The sequence below is a fragment of the Balaenoptera physalus genome, assembly GCF_965194825.1.
Source record: "Balaenoptera physalus genome assembly, chromosome: X".
NCBI lineage: Eukaryota > Metazoa > Chordata > Mammalia > Artiodactyla > Balaenopteridae > Balaenoptera > Balaenoptera physalus.
In genome coordinates, this window is record NC_138903.1 from 89,147,293 (window position 1) to 89,169,220 (window position 21,928).

General features: G+C 39.6%; 1 protein-coding gene across 3 annotated transcripts in view; it reads right to left on the reverse strand.

Annotated features, from left to right (window-relative positions):
• The window catches only part of PCDH19 (protocadherin 19), a 118,599-nt gene that overhangs the window by 58,568 nt on the left and 38,103 nt on the right, over positions 1–21,928 (reverse strand). For all 3 annotated transcript variants that reach the window (XM_082447520.1, XM_082447519.1, XM_082447521.1), the window contains one exon: positions 3,818–3,876. In XM_082447520.1, the coding sequence (XP_082303646.1) occupies positions 3,818–3,876 (59 nt within the window). The remainder of the gene's footprint in view (positions 1–3,817; positions 3,877–21,928) is intronic.

Below are 21,928 nucleotides of genomic sequence, written 5' to 3' on the forward strand. Positions count from 1 at the left end.
CCCCAAACCTTAGAATAGTTAACTTGTTTAAAGCTCAGTTTGCCTATCTGACAAACTAAGTACCACTTACTCTCTAAGTACCACTTTCTCTCTCTCATCCTGTAAGGACATTTAGTGGCTTAATGAATGGATTTCTGTAAGGCAGTTTAAGACAGTAAGCAAGATGCTGCAAATTGTAAAACAGCCTGGTAACTGGCCACTCACCCAAAACAAATAACAATTTATGCCAGGCATAAAAAATGCTGATTCCACTTGCTTTATTACCTGTGTACTTCTTGGAGATGAACGACTTGTAAACCAACTTTTGTGGGACAATAAATTAGGGTTCTTTTTGCAATGGTATTGTAAATACAAATGTTTCTATTACTTGCTCTGGCCAAGAGAGGGACAAGTTTGTCTGAGAAAACTTAGAACAAGATTCTGCACACAATAATTACTCAGAAAATTCTTGGTGAATGAACGTTAATAACATTCTGACCCGTATTTACCCTTTAAAATATTAGAAATCTTTCCAAAAGACAGAAAAATCTGAAAGGAAACAGGTCTTATCTTCCTAGTAGGTCACACCACATACCCAGGAAATACCTTCTGAGAATGAGAAAAGAGTGAAAGTCAAAAGAGAAGGGAAACTATATTTAAGAAACATAAGGAAGATCCCAGAGTGGTTCCTGGACCACCTGTATCACAATCACCTTGGGAACCCATGAAAACTGGAGATTCTCCAGGGATGGAGCTAGAGACTCTGCATTTAACAAGCCTCCCAGGAGATTCTAATGCACATAAAAGGCCAGAAATTGCAGGTTTAAAGGAACATTTAATGCTAGTTTTCAATGGAAAAATGCTGAGGTGTTTTTTTCAACTTTTTTCCTCCATTCCTTCAATAAACATGTACCAGCATTTGTTATAGACAAGGCACCATACGAGGTGCTGCAAAACCCCAGGACAATTTGGGTGGAAAAGGAAAGCACTATGCATGGTTTAGGAGCCAATGCTCACTTTTTTCCCCACACTGCTTCAGTACCATGTTCATTTTCTGTTTTATTTTCTTTGAGCTATAGCCACATGCACTGCTTGATATTGCTCAAAAAGCACTGCAGAAGCGGGTATCAGACAGTAGCACAGAAAACTGGCACGAGGAAAGTGTTGCAGCAGGGGCAAAGTAGCACTGCTGGCTTTCCTTGCTCTGAGACGACAGCAAGGAAACAAATATAGCAGGAAGGAGATCCATCCAGAAAAAATCCTAACTGTCTTGGCTTGTTAATCTGGACTCTGACATAAATCTTGGGTATACCTGCAGGTTACAGGTGACGTTCTGAAAAAAAGAAAAAAAAAAACTACAGAAATATATCGCTAGATTACTCAGTGCAGAAGATTATGGGCGAATGTGCCATATACCTTCCGTTACCCTTCCAGATCTACTCTTCACCCTTCTCAACCTTGATTTGTGCTAGGAGAAACCCCTTGCCCTTTGGCTTTCCTTTGGTTTACCTTAGGTAGACAGATGAGAGAGAGAAAAAGAAGTCTGAGTGTAAGACAGTTAACAGCTGCTGGAGAATGCCAAAAAGAAGGGTCCAAGAAGCATCCTTGGATGGGTAGAAAGTGAGTAGAGGAAGAAAAGATGGATAGGAAAAGAAGTTCTCAAAGTTGGCCTGAAATTGGATTGGCATTTAAAGAAACAAGGACTTGATAATAAAATTAAAACCGATAATCAGATTCAGAATGTCCTGGCCAGGAGCTTTTTCCATGCATGTAAATGGATCCTCAAGAAACCACATACAGCGAAACGCCTTTCAAACATCACTGTGAGCTATTTGAACATGGTTTGTGTGGTTTTATCACCTAGTCACTACTCTCTTAACATTTTCCACACATTTTACATTTAAAATCGTTAGTCCCCCCGAAAAAGCATAGCACACAAGATTCCCTGTGTCTTTCCAGGTATTGTGCTTTGTCTAAATTCAATTGATCCTATAAATTCCAAGGCCTTTGTGGTTTTCTAAAGCCCTCAGGGTTCCAAAAACAGAACCTGGCAAAAATGCCTGTGTCCCTGAGCTTTCAGATGTTTCCTCTTAATCAAGGTTGTCCCTGGTAAAAAGCCACTATCTTTGATTTCAGGCAACATCAGGAGATTTTTCCACTGAGATCCTATTGAGTCCAGGTTGTGCCTTTTGTGTGCCCATGTTTGCAAACAAAAACATATAAAGTAATTAATCAAAATCAGAAGTTCGAGTGAGTCCCAAAGCTGCTGTGGAAATACATGTGTCCCGAAAGCTAAATGTTCGAACATAAGTTTTCATCTCATCAGTTTGCCTTGTGCATTGGATATTCGGGTCTGACCTAAGACGGTGAGGGTCCCCAGGAGTCTTAGCTTTCTGCCATGCTATGAAAATCCGGCTTATGCTATGAGTTTAACCTGGTTGTAGAATTCTCAGGTACCCAGAGCTAGCCCAAGGGATCAATGAGGATAAGGTAAGTCACTGTTTTTACCAGAAGTTTAAAAAAGGAGCTATGAAATAACAGTTCTGAAGCAGAAAGAAAGTAAATTTCTGCTGTGGTTACTCTAATAAGTGCACAAAAAAGAGGGCTTTTTCCCTCCTAATAAATCAGTCGGATAATTTTGAATTCCTCCCCTTTTGTTTTTATTCTGTGGGCCAAGGAAATATTCAAAATGGATTCCTCCCAACCCCTCAAAAACTTCCAAACAATGCTATGACTGTTAATACTGGGCTATCCATTTTCAGATAATTAACGATCGACACTTAAGGTCACAAGCGATTCCAGACCGATACAGATAAACCTAGCATGTTTTCAGGGGTTACTGCAGCATCGTGAATTAAATTAGATCTGAATTAAAGTTGTTTGTACAACAAACTAGTTTATTCCTCGAATCCTACACTTCCGGTGATGTAAAGTTATGGAATTCGAGCCAGCAAATAATAGAGTTTTCAGATCTTCTCTACTGCAGCTCTAACATACCCTGCTTGCTTCTCTATTTCATTTCTATTATTTTAACAATCACACACAGAGTTCAATTTTAGCTGCAGAATAACCACTGGACCATTCAAGAGGATATTTGCATCAAACAGTAATAAAGGCATCATCTGAATGGTCAGTACCAATTTTTCTGCACAAGTTCTCTCCTTAGAGGACTCCCTGAACCCCTTATCTTGCCTGCCTTGGGCACCTTGGTGCCCACCACACCAGATAGAAATCTTCCTTGGCAGTATGCAGCTCTGTATTCACATACATTGTGGCTCCATGGATAACTGAGTTATGACCAACCATTCACACAAATCTCAACTTTGAACGCTTCATTTGAAATACTTCTATTTCAAGATTTATTGAATTAGGCAAATATCTTTTCTTTCCCTCTCTCATCTATAAAGTTTTTTAAAGATAAGGAATTAGTTTATCTGTCATTAAAATAGCCTTAAAATGATTTCAAAGTTGTCAAAATAACAGCCATGCTGAAATTCACTAGAAGTTCCACAGGAGAAAATTTTAATATTAGATTTCTTAATCATCACATAAAACTGTATTTTAATATGACCCCAATTTTATGTTGTCAATTATTTCTGTACACAGTTATGTAAAGAAACATGATAAAATGCCAACAGTGATTCTGGGTGGTGGAATTACCAGTGATTTTTACTTAGTTTTTTTTAATGCTTTTCTGAATTTTCCTAATTTTCTACAATAAACAGATAGGCATTTTCATTTCAAAATCTGAAAACGGCACCATTAAAAATATTTAATCTTTTTGCTTTTTATATTCAATCAAGCTTAGTTGTAGAAATAGGCAAGCAAACCAACATACCTTTTGATTAAATGGGCTCGGCTGTTCACGTAGTTGGAGTCAAAAGAATAGTTTTCAGTCTGCAGTGGGGGGAAAAAAAGATTAAAAAAGTTACAGAGATGATTCATGAAAAGAGCTAAACTCTCCTACTTAGGAGGAATTTTTCTACTGGGCAAGAGGTAATGAATGAATCAGAAACCAAGGCCATAGTGGTGCAACAGCCTGATGAATGCCTGCCACCTCCTTGGGGCCCTGGGGGCTCTGTGGAGGCAGCTCTCCCAGGCAGATGAAGATGAACTTGACACAAACATCCCCTAGAATATGCCTGGCTACCGACCATGCAACCACTTAGGGAGGATACAGCATGACCCAAAATCTTTACAGAAACTAATTGCTTCCCATTCCCCAGTGGACACAATTCTGTGCCCATCAAATTGACTGGAAGTTCAAAGGTATTTTTATTAGTAGCAGATAATTAACATGTTAAAATATGTATTCCATAGATATGGAAATGCAAGCAAGGTAATCACTGTGGATTTAAACTGCACTTCCCTTTGTTTTAAGACATTTTGCTCAGCACTGGTTATACAGGAAGGCCTTCGTTTTATCACAGACATAAAGGCAAACAAGTATTATGCCTAAAACAGGATGAAGGGCAGTCCACAGGGGGTGCCAAAGCCTTTCATGTGAAACATGAAGTTTGCAAGCAAACCTATCATAGCAAGTTCCTATCATTAAAACACCACTGTCTAATCTGGTTACAGCAGACTGCCTGAGCAATGGTTTTACAAAAGCAAATGCAGAATACCTGCCAGATGAAAGAGATGGGATAACAGCTGATGAGCATCCAGAGGTTGGGGGTGGATTGAAGGGGGGGCAGCCTTAGAAGGGGGAACACAGGGAAAAGTCAACACTGAAGTAACTGAAAGTCCAGTAAAGTGGATCTTACCTCCAACACTAAAGTACTACTCTCCTTGAACCATTGTATAAACTGAAAAATGCCCAAACACATCTCCTCCACTCTCCTGCCAGTCTACCAGAAATTCTCACCATTCTTACCATTCCTTAGGGCCTTCTGAAATCACTTCAACTGAAAGTGCCTGGGAAAGGAAACACAATAGCTGTCGAGCTAACAAAATAGTACATTCCTTTCCGATGACTACGTGTCTCACATTAGCTGCGCTAGGCTCTTAGATGCAGCTTTACATTTCAAGGAGCTCAGAATTTGGTAGAGGGGAAAACAGGACAGGTGATAGCAGATCTAACTACCACATGAGCACCAAACAGCCAATAGTCAGGATAGGGACCCTAAGTATCTAGAGTAAGTGGGGATAGGGGTGGCGAGTAGGTGAGAGAAAGAAGGAAGAACGTATGGAGAAGAAAACTAAATCCCATCACTGCCCTGTACTTACTCAGGCATGCCCGTGCCCTCCACATGCCCCTTATTTGAAGATAAGCTGTATAATATCCACCCACACTGCTTTTATCTAGAGGATAAAATCCCCTTTAATGAAAACCACAGTAAGTTTTTGTGCTGTTGGAAGGAATGGATTGGGAGAGTGAAAATCAAAAGGGTCAGTTCATTTCTAATTTGTTCGTAAGAAAACGGAGGCTGAAATTGTTGCAAACATAATTACAGAAGGAGGAAGCAAACTTGAAGGTGAATGGGGAATACAATGCTGGAAGAGGCTGTCCATCAGTCAGTCAACCAACAAGCACTTCTTGAACTGATTTTTATACCAACATAAAATGCAAAAATGGTGTTAGGTAAATGTGCTCTTCTATGATATTCAGTACAATATATAATTTAGTAAATGGAAATCTCCTAACCGCCCCCCAAAAAGCATTCTATCCAAATAAAACAGGGAATTGATTAAGCACTCAGGAGTTTAATTATTAGTTTGTACAACCTGGGACAAATTACTTAATTTCTACGTGTCTCATTTTCCTCCTCTATAAAATAGGCATAATAGAACACAAATCCAAAGGGGAATTTCAAGTGCATTTATCATGACTCATGGTGGGAATGATGGAAACCCTTATCCTCTGCTTTCTACAGAACCTGGATCCCTGAGTAGGATCAGGGATTTGACCACATTCGGGCAATAAAAGAGTAACGTGTATACAGTCCATCTCAGCCTCCAAACTTCCTAAATCATATTTTCAAGAAAGTTAATAGATAGAGAAACAGATGTAAAAGAAAGGAGGATACTGGCTTTGCAGGGAAAGCATGAGCAACATCCCAAGATATTGTCATGTTAAAGAAGCCAGTTTTCAAGTAGAATATTTTACATAGACTTGCATATGAGGGTGTCCAATCTGTGTGCACTGTGCATCAAATATGGAGCCCTGTGGAGATGTGACCTCCAGGCATGGTGCCAGAACTCTGTTTGAGCAAATAAGCAAAACCATACAAATTTATCCCTGGTGACTACTACTTCTTGGTCCTAATGGAATAATATATCTCACCTTGAGGATTCCCACTCACAGGCACTGAGTTAAAAGAAGACACAAGTCTAAAAGGCTTGCTTATGGAAAGCTTAACAATTCTCTTTCCCTTGCTCTGATATACAGATGGGTTAACCTGGGCAGAAAAGCCAGCCATGATCTGCCACTGTAGGTAGGAGAGTATCATTGAAGCTTATCATCTTCCTATCTTTCTCCTTTTTCTTAGTCTAAAAGAGTAAACGCCCCTCCCATTCTCGTGGGTCCTGGCCTTCAAATGTAAATATTCCATTCCCCAAACCAGCACCAACCATAACGGACAGATGGCCCATGCTGCATCCTCATGCAATTAGAAGTACTGTTCATGAGGCAGATTACTAGAACTGATTTTCCCATAATGGATGGAACTATGCTGAGTCATCTATTGTCTTTTGCCTCTTTAATTAGTCTCAGGTTTCTTTGTGAGGCAGCTTGGTTAGCGTTATGGAAACAATGTATGCAACAGAATTATTCTAATTGGGTAGGATATACTATTCTGGCCTCATTAGAACTATAATCCAAACAACTGAGCTAACTGGCTATAGATGGCCTTTTATGGGTCAGGGTATACTAACATCAAGTGTTCTTGCTCGTACTGATTCAAGGCGTGTGCTCAAACCCAACTCCTGTGCATTGAAAGAGTAAATTTTTTTCACACTTCAGGTAGAGCAAACAATGCGACTCAGACCACCCTGAAGAAGGAAATAATCTTTTCTTAATGAATAGTTTGCATGCCTTAAGCTGGTGATTCTCAGCCCTAACTGCACATTAGAATCAACTAGGGAATTTTTTTTAAAAATACTGTTGTGAAGGTCCCACTCCAAGAGATTCTGATGTAATTGGCATGGAATGGGGCCCAGGCATTGGTATTTTTTTTTAAAGCTTCCCAGGTAATTCTAACAGACATCCAGAGTGGAGAACTCTCCTGAGCAAAAGACGGGCCACAGGCTTTGACCTGATGTGCTGTGTTTTCTAAGGCAAGCCCAGCTGTTTAGAAGATGGATCTCTTTTGTCAGATTATCTGCCAAGGTGATCTCAATAGAAGATAAAGAATGACAACAGAAAAACACTTTTTAAGAAATAATAGAAGAGCTTTTCTTTTTTGCATGAATGTATTGGCTCCTGGTTAGCCTTATTTAATCAAAATTTGCTTGACATTATTCCAATCCCCTCTCTAAGTATTCTAAATGGCAAATAACATGAAACATTTGAGAGGGGAAATTTTCTCTAAATGTCACATTAATTTCACTAGGAAATGTCCCCATCTCTAATGATACAGCCAAGTTAGCACAGGAACACAACAAAGAGACAAGAATATTTGTTTCTGAAAAACCTAAATTTTGACGTTAGAAAAAAAAATGGGTCTAGAGCAAACTTATTTTCTGTCTCAGTGGTAAATAAGAGTCACTTTCCTATCATTTAATATATTTCTCCCAAGTCCCTTCTCTAATTAGAATTCCTTATCCTAGGATTCACTGAGGGCAGACTTCTCACTTTGTTTAGGTTTAATACAATCTTAATTTTCTGAAAACCTAAAGAATAAATACTTCTGGATAGCAGAGTTTTTTAGATAGCTTAGTGCTTTCTCCTCTAAGGACTAAAACTTTGATTTAAAATCCTACCCATTCTGCCTTCTTTTTGAAAGTTATCACACAGTTCCTTATTGGTTCCTTAGAAGAACCTTTCTAAACATAAATCACTGTACCGTGCAGGTTTTGCCTGTACACTCACTGACCCCAAAGCATTGTGTTTTTTGAGTTCTTGCCTTTAATTTTTAACATATGTCTCCCACCAACTTGCTATAAAACACTCTTCCATTTCAAGTTGGATATTTCCACTCTGCTGTCTTGGAAACTATATAATTATATTTGTTAGAGCAGTCTAGAAAATGAGAGTTAAGTTCTGGGTAGAGAGCTGAGATGTTTTTCTAAGAGGGAAATGACGTGATCTTTACTATAGGGACTTCTGTGCAATGTTTTGGGTTTTGTTGTTGTTTGTTTTTTTACCTGCTCAGGAGCCTTCTTTGCTAACTACTTTCTATTCGCAGCTCCTTTCTGGATATGGGAGGCTTCTAGAGAGACTTTGGGGTGGGTAATATGTTATTATGTTAATGAGTCTGGCACATCTGAAGTCAAATACTTCCACTTTGTCAGGCCCCCAAGGTACCAGAATGCCCTACTTTAATTGTCATTTTGCATTACTTTCACAGTTCACTGAGTTGTGCCCTAGTCTCTGGAAGAGTGACTGCGACTCTCTCAGCACCACATTTATCGCCAGGAGAGACTTCAGCCCTAAGGAGAAACAAGCCCAATAAATGCAGATATCCAGGACTAGAATATTTGCCCAGCGGCACAAATCCCCAGGTCATGCTACAAAGTTTTAAAAGGTTACAGATGCTGAGATGAAAACAGAGATTCATCAAACCTTAAGGTTTTCATCTGAAAATGAACAGCCATTTTAAATTACACTTTAAAAGTTCCATCAAACTGAAAAGCATTATAACTGCGATCTGCTAACTAATTTTTTTTAAATTTTTCACTCAGTCATCTTATCAATACAAATAGGAAAACTGGAATCCTAAATCAGATGCACAGCAAAATGATTTTTAAATGCTGGTTCTTGATCAATAATGATAAGACGCATAACCTTTTTCTAAAAGCGATTGCTGCTTTAGATGTTCAAATAGCATCTCCTCACAAAGGCGTTTTTAGAAAATGAATTGACAAATGGCTTTTTCCTCCTTACTATCCTCAACACATAAAAGTTAAAATGTAAATTCTATATAAAAATAAAGCCAACATTCCTCCAGTTAGAATGTATATTCAAAGACATCCATCCAGACAACAAAAGCTGGAGGAGGAATTAGTAAAGATGGAATAAAAGGCACCATCCCCAGAGCTGCCATCACTAGAAAGCTCATATTAACCCTGAACTGGAAAACAAGCTAAATAAACTTCCACTAGCCATGCCTATGTACACACCAGCACTAATTCTCATGCACACACATGTGCACACACGTGCGCACACACACACACACACGCAGTTTGACTATAGTAAGCAAGGTGGTGTAGTGGGGTGACCTGAATTCCCTCCTCATGTTTGTCACTGACTCATTGATGGCCTTGAATAAATCACTTGATCCCTCTTGAAGCCTTAATTTATCTATCTAGGGAATGAAGGGAATTGTAGGATTCTAAAACAAAATGGGTCTTGTTCATGCACTGATTCATTTATTCATTCATCCATTCAAAACACATGCACCAAACCCTGAGGATGAAAAAAAAGATATAGGCTGTACCGGTAAGGAGGTCACAAATTGATAGACCTCTTGCTGGGGATGGTTAAAATGTCAGCCATTCAGAAAAACATGAAACACACACACACAGAGACACATACACCTGCAGACACAGGCATATACTTGTACACAGGCTATGGAGTGCAACTTTGAGAATTACACTGCAACTCTACGGAACTAAGTAGCATCGTAATGGCTTGATGGTAGTAGGTGATGCACATAGGAGGATTTGGCCTTTATATTTGTTACATGTACAAACCCATATCACAAATACAAACCACATCCCTCTCCTATCAAATGAGTTATAAAACTTAAGAAGTTCTTAGAAATAGCATGTGTATATGTCCTTTTGGCTCTACTTCAACAGCTTTCATCACCTTGTGCCACTACTTCTTCAATTCCATTTGCCTTTTCCTCGAGCCCATTTTGCAAAACGTTATGTGGATAATCTTCCTCACCCACTATTTTCATCACAGCATTTCTCTTTTCAAGGCCTCAAAGAACCCTTTCAGTGGTTCCCTGTTACATTTAGCACTAAATCTAAATTAAATCTTTAGCTAAGCAGTCATCCAACACAAGTCCTCTACTTCCCTCATATCTCATTCCCTTCATTTCTAATATGTCTACATCCCTGATCATCCCACATAGCTTAGCATGTTCTCAGCACTTAGTGTACAGACTTTGTGATGTAGTTATGCATTTCCTCAGGTTCTATGATTACTTCAGTGTGTAGCATGTCAGTTCATCCTCCAACTGGATTGGAAGCTTTCATTTGAAGTGTCACTGCCACAATGCTGGACACTTAGCAAGTACTCATGTAATGAATCCATCAATGAAAGACCAGAGAAGAAATGGAAGAGGTTTAGAATGAAGCTTCTCGTTGCAGTAAAAGCAGGTGACCAATTCTATTAGGCCAAGGTGGTCTTGTTTCTTCAGAAAGTATCCATTCTGCCCACTGTCTTCTGTAGTTACAGTTTGTTCTCTGTCCTCACTCTCAACTATGACCTTATAAATACACAGTAGTCTGGATATAACTGCCAAGGATAAGATGCCACAGTTAGGTGCTTCCTGCCCATCATCCATCAGTCCTGCCATATCTCTGGGAATGGCAGTAGTGACACATGATACTGTTTCCAAACCAGGGGTAGATAAAATTTCTGTGATAAGATAAGGCTTTGCCTTATCTGTAGACTTCTGAGCCACAGATTGACAGCGTAGCAGCTACTTTTCTGCATGTGGAAGGGAACTCTAGGATTCCAATGGCTTTCAGGACAGGGCTATCAGTGGGAAACACAGCCCATTTGGTTAACATCCAAGTTAAGTTGAAAGAGTTCCCCTCTTGGTGGCCTTTTGTCATCACTGCTAAAATTCTACTGGCACCATTGATGTGGTCAGACTACCTAGAGGTGACAAAGGCAGCATAGGGAAATCACTTTTCTCCACCCTCATCTTTTATTGGGTCAAAGTTGTGACTTTAGAAGAGCAACCCAGTGCAAATTTTACTACAAAGGCCTCCTTGAGAAACCTAGCAGCTTTCTTCGGGAATCCATGCAATTCAGAGGCAAAGAGCCTACTAAATGACCAGGCTAAGCACCATCCCATTATATAAATAAGAACAGGCTTCTGAATAAGGCTCTGGGACCCTTTTCCAAGTCCTCTGTGGGGCACAGTGCACTTTAAAATAATATCTGCTTATAAAAAGCTCTGAGGAACCAGTTAATACCTATTCTACACAGGAATGCAAAATCAACAAGACTTCGGTGTGGATACAAGTAGTTTAAATAAAATGACTAACCCAATCACATGAGTCATACTATCTCATCCCACATAAACGAAATTCAACCTGAGAAGTAAATAGCTATCAACCACATTCACCAATGGAACAAACCCTGAAGTCCAATCACCATCCCCAAATATGTAACTACAACACATTAAAGCTATTTTTCAGGCTCAGAGTGCCTTTCATCCCCAAATATTAAAGTACTTTACAAGCAGGTGCCAATTGTTACTCCCCCCCTTAAACAGCCAAGAAAACAAACACACAGGTTAAGTGCTACAGCCGCGTTAAATACTGACTCAGCTAGAAGAAGTCACAGAAACAAGAAAAATCCCCAGGAACACTGTTCTTGGCATTACCTACTACTGAGATGGAAAGCAAACACAAGATGGAAACATCAGGGAAGTGATTAGCCTGCTTTATACCTATTTTTCTCTGAATGACTTTCTTGGCTACTTTCAGTGAGTGGGTCAGGAGAGTATAGTGTAGCAGATAGACGAAAGAAAAATTTGGCACACACTAACTGGAGATAGTTCTCCAGACCTAGATGGAGGACCCAGTCACATAGCCCGAAGGATCCAGGAATGAGCCACTTTCTTCCCTGCAACCTTGGTGACCATTTCAATTGTCCTTTAGAGGCATTTACAACCATCTTTACAAGGTGACCTAAGATGACTAGCGATGACTTACGGGGTAGCTTCAACTTCAGAAGCTATGATTTGGTAAAGCTGGTCTAACTGACAGTAAGAAACCAATATAAGACGTCCCACAAGCAATGGCCCACGGATCCACAGTATGAGCTCTCCTGAATCCAGCCTATCTTTGAGCCCTCCTGGCTTAGAGAAGGTCCAGCACTCTGAGCTGGTCCATTTCTGCTAAATTCTATTTCACTGGTCTCAATTCTCTACTACTTAGCAGCTACAGAGCCCTGACTGCCTGCAGAGTACAATTTCTATTGAGCAAGCCTTGTCAGCTGAAAAACTTTCAGAATATTTGAAGGGAAAGCAGTGGGTGGCCCTGTGCCTGTGGGCCAAAACGACACCCCCAAATCCAGTTCCAGCCCCAATCTCATTATTTATATTATACATCACTTACAACCCAGTTGTCTCCACAAGCTTATTTAAGAGTGAAGGAGTAACAGCCTTTGGCATATCATTCTAAGTTCATTTCCCTTGTACCGGCTTGTTGCTCAAGCCAGTAATGTGTGATCATGCTGACAAAAAACAACCGAGTTATATACCATCTTAGAAACAGTGAATGTGTTAGCTTCTAATATTAATGTTTTCTAATCAGATGCAACTCAATAGATCATTTTCTTGTTTGTCATCAATGAAATCCTCCATAGTTCTCTTTTGGTGTAGCTATTTTGATTACCACCATGGCAAACACAGGGGTGTCTCAGTTCACTGGGATGCATAGAGGAAAGGGTGTGCACACACAGCATCCACTACCAAAATATAAACAGATTATTTATTTCTGATCTTAAGTACTAATTTCAAATTTAATGAGGCACAATAAACATTTCTCAAAATCAGACTCCATAGGTTGCTTAACATTGGCAACCCTCTAATTATGACTGGAGTTTAAATAAAGGGCATTGGGTTTTGTCAAAATTATTAGGCACTGAAAGAAATCCACAGTAACCTCCAATTTCTAGTGACTTAAACAAGCATTGCAGCAAATCAGTGTTGGAGACAAGACAGAGCTTACACTTTGGCATCACCTCATGAAGCATCAATGAGAAGCAATAGGAAGAGGACTGATTCAAGGAAGTAATGGAAATGTTTACTCATTCTTTCAAAACCCCTACCCGTCCTCCCAAATCCTAACAGAACTTCTCGTTTTATGCCAGGGTGGGGGTGGTGAGGGTAGGCTGGAAATTGACCTGATTTTGTAAACAGAGATTAATCAAAAGGCTACTATCTGACGTAAGAGTGCTGGCAACCATGCACAGTAAATCCATAATTACACCTTGAAAAGTGGCTAATATTATGAGCAATTTGAAATTGTCAGAGTATCAGAAATCTGTAATGTAGTTATGCAATGCACCAACAGAACAACAATTACTAAAGCACCTTGTATGTATATGGAACCTTTTATCACAAAGAACTTCAGAAAGTTTAAAAAGGGTTTCAGGAGAGAGAAAAAAATGTACTTAACCTTTGAGAAACCATAAGATAGAGGAATATTCTTAGGTGGGCAGAAAACAGACACCCAAGTTAGAAACTGGGCTTGAAGGTAGCTACATTTTCTATAGAGCTCATAGCACAGAATTTTGCTTCTCATCCATCCAGCAAGACTTCCAGGAGGTGCTTGATAAGTGCAACAGAGCAGGTGCCTCCTGTCAATATCATCCTGAAAGAATTAGCATTTGGAAATGAACACGATACACAAAAACTTGCCCTTTTTTCTTTTTTTTTCTTTTTTTCCCTTTCAACCAACATTAACTAGTTAATTCTCCTGCTACTATAAGCTAAATAAATATTAGTAACCCCATTAACAGCAGGACAAAACAGGTTAAGAGACTTGCCCTCTGCTAGAGAGGAGCAGTGTCACATCTGCAACTAGAATTCAAGATTTCTCACTGCAGGTCCTGCGCTCACACCACTAGGCCACACCTCATTAGGATTCTGAGGAATGCAATGAAACAGAAGTAATTAAGACTGGCTGACTGGATGTACTATTTGGGAGAAAAAAAAATACCCTAGCCTGCTTGAACATGACAGGTTCAAGGGCAGTGAACACAACTAGAGCAATTTCCTCCTGCAGGAAGATTAAGAAATAATGAGGGGGAACACCTCACCCTCCCTCTCCCATCAGACTCCCAGCAGCAAAAACCAGGAACAATTCCAAACTTAACTGTCAAAAAAAAAAAAAAAACTTAATGCTGTCAGAAACATAACACTGTACTGGGCCTGGGAGTCCTACCACTCAACCTGTACAAGTAACTTCTATGTTGCTTTCTCCATACAGTTCTTAGTGTCCTCCCTCCCCAGCTTTCTCCTGGCCCGTCTTTCAAATACTCTTTTTTTTTTAATAAATTTATTTATTTATGTATTTATTTTGGCTGCATTGGTTTCTTTTTTTTTTAACATTTTTATTGGAGTATAACTGCTTTACAATGGTGTGTTAGTTTCTGCTTTATAACAAAGTGAATCAGTTATACATATACATATGTTCCCATATCGCCTCCCTCTTGCATCTCCCTCCCTCCCACCCTCCCTATCCCACCCCTCTAGGTGGTCACAAAGCACTGAGCTGATCTCCCTGTGCTATGCGGCTGCTTCTCACTAGCGATCTATTTTACATTTGGTAGTGTATATATGTCCATGCCACTCTCTCACTTTGTCCCAGCTTACCCTTCCCCCTCCCTGTGACCTCAAGTCCATTCTCTACACCTGTGTCTTTATTCCTGTCTTGCCCCTAGGTTCTTCATGACCATTTTTTTTTTTTTTTAGATTCCATATATATGTGTTAGCATATGGTATTTGTTTTTCTCTTTCTGGCTTACTTCACTCTGTATGACAGACTCTAGGTCCATCCACCTCACTACAAATAACTCAATTTCGTTTCTTTTTGTGGCTGAGTAATATTCCATTGTACATATGTGCCACATCTTCTTTATCCATTCATCTGTCGGTGGACACTTAGGTTGCTTCCAAGTCCTGGCTATTGTAAATAGAGCTGCAATGAACATTGTGGTACATGACTCTTTTTGAATTATGGTTTTCTCAGCTCTTTCTCCATTTCTAGCACACTCACTCCTCATCCTGGTCTGCCCAATACTTGTGTCTACTTGATAACAAAGAAAGATTTTATTTGGGGTTCAACCAGTACAAACAGGTGTGGGCAGTCATAGCTTCATTCATAACACACACACAGGTACACGCAGATTACATATAATTTTTGTGAGGGAAAGAGGGTTGTGCTTTTGTGTCTCCATATTAAAAAATGCTTGTTCCTGGTCGACACAGCTTCAGTTAGGGCCATAAGTCACCCTGGTGATTGTTTCTGCAGGTTGTTTTAAGCTTAGAAAAGAACACAGACTATTCAAAGAAAAGTCCTAGAAACCCTCCAAATACAGAGCCTTCAAGGTAAAAATAGCTGTGTGACCTTGCAGAAATCACTGAACCTCTCTGACCTGCAATTTCCTAATCTATAAAATGGAAATAGCACCTGTCCTAACTATCTTACAGAGTTCTTATTAGGATCAAATAAAATAATAAATGTGCAGGTGCTTTCTAAAAGTGAACTGCCAGACAAATGACAGGTCATCTGATTATCAGGTTATAAACTCGATTTCTCTTGAATACTCATTTCTATTTGCAACTAAATTTCCATTCAACATCATGAATAGTTTTTTTCTGAGGTTTCCTACTAGGATATTTTATCTAATTCTCCCCCTATCTGTACTATCAGAAAAAGAAATAATGCAGTGAACAGTCTTGTTTTCTGGCATGAGAGATAAAAATATATATACATGCACCCAACTTCTCTAATTGCTGATTCAACACCTTAGCTGGAGTGTGTGTGTGTGTGTGTGTGTGTGTGTGTGTGTGTGTGTGTGTATGTGTGTGTGTGTGGAGAGAGAGAGAAAGAAAACTCATCTAAAGAGAGTTGAAACGACCTCATAACATCTGAAATTATGTGAAAGGCAAGATTTGAGACACTTTAAAATCCTTTATAAACTAGTTTTCCTTCGCCCCATTTGCTTCTTTTGTTATGATTGAACTGTCATGGAATCTCTTTTTAAAAAGAAGGAAGGAAGGAAGGAAGGAAGAAAGAAAGAAAGGGAGGGAGGGAGGGAGGGAAAGGTAAGATGAAAGAAAGGAAGAAAGAAAGAAAGAAAAAAAGAAAGAAAGGGGGGGGGGAGGAAGGAAGGAAGGAAGGAAGAAAGAAAGAAAGGAAGGAAGAAAAAGAAAACCTCATCCCAGGGATAAGTAAAGCACATTAGCATGCATAATTCAGAGCAGTCAGCTGGAAAGGAGCCATTCAAAGCCTAGTGTAGTGTGTGGATAGAAAAACATGGTTAAAGGGCTGGAGCAGCTTGACCAGAGCCTTCTAAGTTCCAAAGAAATGAGAGAGTTCAACTCAGGACCACCCTGGAGTCTACTGTGGGCTCATTCTACCATTCCTTAGAGCTGTGCTGTCCAATGGCATAGATACTATGTCCAATAGCACAGATATATGTAGCAATTTAATTTAAATTAGCAAAAATCAAGTTAAATTTTTAGTTCCTCAATCACAGTAGCCATCTTTCAAGTGCTCAGTAGGCAAATGTGGCTAGTGGCTAGTGTATTAAACAGCACAGATATAGAATATTTCCATCATCCCATAAAGTTTTATTGAACAGTGCTGCCTTAGAGAGACTGTTGGCCTGTGACTCAGGACTCTCCAGTTCTGAAATGTGATGCCCTTGGTGACCTAAGGAAATATAAGGAGTAGACTTACCTCTATCACATCATGTAACACATTTTATTACCTATATGTCAGCCCCATGAGACTGGAAACTCCTTGAAGGCAAGGACCACGTCTTTAGTGTCTGTATCTTCAGTGCCTGTCACCATTCCTGGCACAGATCAGGTACTCACCCACTACTTGCTAGTCAGCTAACAGCTGATGTTAGACCTGTCCATCAGATAGGAAGAGCTCATTTGTCTCTTCCATAGATGAAATGTAAGGATTTGCAAAACTCTTTTAAGAAAGGCTACTGTGCTTCCTAGACTTGTATTTGTTTCAACATTTCTCAAGAATTTAGATTGTAGGGAGGACTGGCTTAAGTTAAAACTACCCTTCTGTCTCCCACCCCTGTAAACCCATCTCTTTCATTCATCCAAAGAATCACTTGTGAACCTAAAAAATTAGAATGGTATGTTTATTAACACTAAGATGACAGTGTATAATACACATCATGATGAACATGATACAATCTACACATTTAAAGAAAGTTTTTACAATCTAATACAGTGAGAAACACCTGTAGGGCTGTGTCTCTCAATGGCCCAATTTAAACAATTATTTTCTTAAATAGCACCTTGTTTCAGTATGGTGACTGTTTTTCACACAGCCTTGCCCTATGCTCTTTTCCAATAACCACAACAGTCTTAAGAAGTACATAGGCAAGGTATTATTTTCCTTTTTTAACAGATGGAAAATATGAGGCCCAGAGAGTTTTTGAATCCAAAATCAATAGCCAATTTTTGGCAAAGTCAGACCAAGAACCTGAGACTCTTGCTTCCCAGACCAGGGGACCGTCCACCCAGTCTAACTTTATAGACAGTAGGAAATGGAAACCCAGTTGGCCAACACTGCTTTTGCTTTCAAACTATAGTCTCTTCTGAGTTCTATCTTTCATAAATTACAAAGAAATACATCCTTTTATGCAATATTAATTATTTCTTCAGATCATGATAGAGCCCTCAGTTGCTTTTCTGCCAAATGTGGTCATTTGCAAAGATTATTGAAATCATTATTGCAGTCTAACCATGCTATTCCCTAGGCTTTGAAAAATTCCCTTTTGGCCTCATGACCATCACAGAATCAGATACTCAGAGAGCATTAAAGCTCAGAAAGATCTTAGAGAGTATCTAATCTCTCTCTGTCTCTCTTCCCTCGCTGTCTCTCTGTTTCTCTGTTTCTTTGTCTCTCTCTGTCTCTCACACACACACATGCACACACACACGCACTCACAGTCAATATTTTTAAGACAAGGAAATGGGCCCAGGGAACCTCACCACCACCCTCAAAGCATCACAGCTGGTTATTAGAAACCCAGACAGAAGTTTAGAACTCATCTCTTCGGGCACCCAGGCCAGGGCTCATCCCTTTCCACCTGCCCAACTCCTTCCTGTTATTTCTTCTCAGAAGTCCCCAAAGAGTAAAACCTAATGCTGTAAATTCCGTCAACAAAATTTCTAAAGGGAGGGAAAAGTAAAACTTAGTGCAAAGGATGTTTGTAAATCATTTTTTGTCAATATCCTATCATTAAGAAAAGTAATTGTTCCTCAGGATACTGCAGAAAGAGGATGTATGATCCACCCAAGGAAACAGACTGTCTCTAGCTGAGTGATCCGAAAAAAGTCTAATGATAAAGCTCGGTGAAATACAGCCTCATTCTAGCAAATGACTTGCTTTGTTGGCACTTAAATTGTTCATCTATAATTGCTAGAGATAAACTGCAATCAAAATACAGTATCTTCTATTAGTTTTGCCCACTGGGGATTGTTTGTTCATACTGAAATTATTGAAAAGGTAAATTTGCTCATTTTTACTGCCTCAGTGGGAACTGGCATTAGACCACTGAGGGGGGCTAGACTGATAGCAAGTGTTGCTTCCTGGTGAGGGAGCTTTTCTCTTCTCTGTATAGGACTGAGGTCCTGCCTCTGTGACTAACAACTAAGCAGAAAAGGAGGGATCTGCTCTGCCCACTTCCTCAAAGCATCATATTCTCAGGCTTACTTGCTTCACCGTGTTGGAGACATACCTTTGTAGTTCAGATGTCACTAATTCACATTTGGTGATCATTCTGATAGAGCTAGGCTACTGTATCTATTTTTAAAAACGTTTGCTGGGCAAATTATGGTGTAAACAAGATTACAAGGGAAGTGTTTAAACTACTCAAGAGAATAAATTGTTTTTAAGCACTTTAGAAGCAATTTACAAACAATAAATATGTTAATTGCACATCATTCTTATTTATTCATTAAAGCAGATCCAAGGACTCCTACTTGGCAAAACTTCCTGGCAAGGGCTTTGTTAGTCTACTTCTTATTGCTCTATGAACTTGAAAGTAATAAAATTGCATTTCTTTTCTATCTATAATTCCGACTGGCCTTCCCTCAAGTTAGTCTCAATTAATCAGATTTGACTGTACTAAATAAAGGCTGAGTAAAATGACAAAGTCATCAGCCCCAGGTCGAAAGACATAAAAGTCACAGAAAATCCAGCGCTATGTTTAAGACCTTTCTTTGTACAAACTATAAGCACCCAGCAGTGAAAAATGGTAGATGGGAGTAATGGGGGAGGGGGGATAGAGGGAAAAGCAAAAAGATCATTCAGAGCCTTCCCCACAATTGAAAAGAGTTGCCTCATGCTCCCTGGCTGCCCTTGACTGCTGTTTAGAACAAATGGAAGCAATACACACCTCAGGCCCGAAATAATTTAATTCAATTCAACAAATACTATTAAAACTATGTGCCAGACCCCATAGTAGATGCTAAGGGTATGGAGATGTATCAGATTCCACTCCTGCCCTCAAGGAGTCCACATTTCTAGTGTTGGGGACATGTAACTAAAGACAGGATTATAATGCCATGTTGTAAGTGCTATGACAAGGGTATATATGTGTGGGAGCACAGAGGAGAGAGCAACAGAGAAGAAGTTTCCTCTAGGTGACACTTGACATCAGAACTGCTTTCAGACACATGCAATCTAAGGTGGGGGATGGAACTAGTGAAATCATTTGTTTGGGGGGAAGAGTTTTCTCCTCTCTAGCTCTAATTCTTGATTTTGCAAGCTACGTGTGAGTGTCATGTGTGAGAGAAAGAGAGCATAAGCCGTGCTTAATAAAAGCAAGCAACTTCCCTACAGCCACAAATCCAACTGGATTTGGGTTGGCTCTTCTGTAAAGTTTGAAAGACAAGTTACATTCAGTACAAGTGCTCAAAAAATCAATGTCCGAAGGGGTAGCTAATTAAACCACAGAGACTTATTTTTGAGCCAGGAAAGGTTTTCTCCAGTGGTCAGATGTTCATGACCTTCAAATTCTTTTTTGCAGCCTTTGCATAAAGATGAGTCCCGAGACAAGTCGACTCTAGCTTGGATAGTCTCTTAAAAGGTGCCCTAGTCCACTTGTCAGAGGTAGGAAAGATGGAGCTCTTTCCTACAGCAGCCTGCAGGTGGAGACCTTCACTTTCCTTGCATGGCTGACCCACTTGCTCTCAACCCTACAAGAGATTACCATAAAACTTGCACCTTTGGTGGGGAGCAGAGTGAGCACTTTCTTTTCTCCTTTTATGGAGTCTAAGAATGTGGATTTTATGCTTTTTCCCTTCCTCTTCTGATTGCCTGACATTGTACGTTTCTTCCAGAAAAAGCTGAAAGTTCTTGGGTCACCCTCTTGCCTTCCAGGTCCTGCTGGATCCCTAGTTCCTCCCTATCACCAGGTAACTGAGTGCCATCCCTGGAGCCCTGATCCCATCCAGTACCTCAAAGTGAGGGAAGGTCACAAGAGGAAACAAGGGAAATCTTGGCTTGTTCACAAACAGTCTCTGCTCTGGATGACTCTCAAGCCAGACTCTTTCTGTCTACTACAGGCCTTAAGCCAACAATGTACATGTTGTGTTTCTGTGCAAACAAAACAAAAGATTACTTTTATCTCTTCCCTCACAAGTTTTCTCCCCTGTGCTTTAAAAAATAAATGAATAAGGCATGAGAAGATAGACAATTAATAAATAAAGGTATGAGTGACCTCTCCCTACGTGTTCTAAAAATAATGAGGATCCTATGGAGGTCAACCATTTCATAAAATTTGCCTTTTGAACATTTATTTTCATAAGTTAATATTTCTTCTGTCATTTGGGATGATGATGATGATGATTAGAAGTGCTTTTTAGAAAAAGAGCCTATAAACCAGAAAATCTCAAAATTTCCCACTACATGCTCACCTTCTCAATATTCCTAAGAGGAAAACAAACAACATTCAAGGTTATTCCAAGATATTAACTCCTTCCTAACTTCACTAAAAGCACACCACTACAAAGCTGCAAAGGATGTCGAGAAGATGGAAGACAGCATACTAGCAATCAGCCCATCCTTTCTAGGACCTTGCCTCTGGCAGTGGTGTTTTTTTAATGATGAGAAGATTAAATATAGCACTCCACAAGAGGAAGGGAAATCCCCATGATCACCCAAGGATCCATAAGGTTTTAGCCTGAGAACTGATCTTCGGGCTGAGTATGTAAAGGCTGTTGTGCTGGTCGAACAATTAGCTAATACTGGGTTCAAACACTATATATTTTTATTCAAAGTAACTAATTCAAAGTTCAAACATTAGGAAGAAGAATGTTTTATACTTTTGTGACATTTTGGTTTCAGTATCTTCATTTCAACACATTTTCCCAGTGCAGACCAATGATAACGTTGGCTTCATGCAACTGACTTTTTGCCTCCATCATAATGAAGCAATAGAAATGTTGTTCCACAAATGACGCGGTCTCCTTGATCAGTTTCTTAACCTTCTTTGAAGCTTACTCTAGTCTGTCAGTGTCCTACTTAAAATAAGGCGACGCAGGATTGAACATAATACTCCAGATGTAATCTGAGCAGCAAAGAGTTCAGAGGAGCTAATCCTTTCCGTAATCGGCAAACTATACTTCATTAATGAGGCCTAAGATCCTATCTGTTTTAGCAATCCACTTAACCTCAACTTGCTCTCCTCATAACATTTCTATCCTTCCTGAAGACTCCTTCCATTTTGGCATTACCAATCCCACTCCAGATTGACATTGGGTTGGAAATTTCAAAAAAAACCACCAGATAGGCAAGCAGAGTACTGCACTGAAGAGTAGACCAAAAG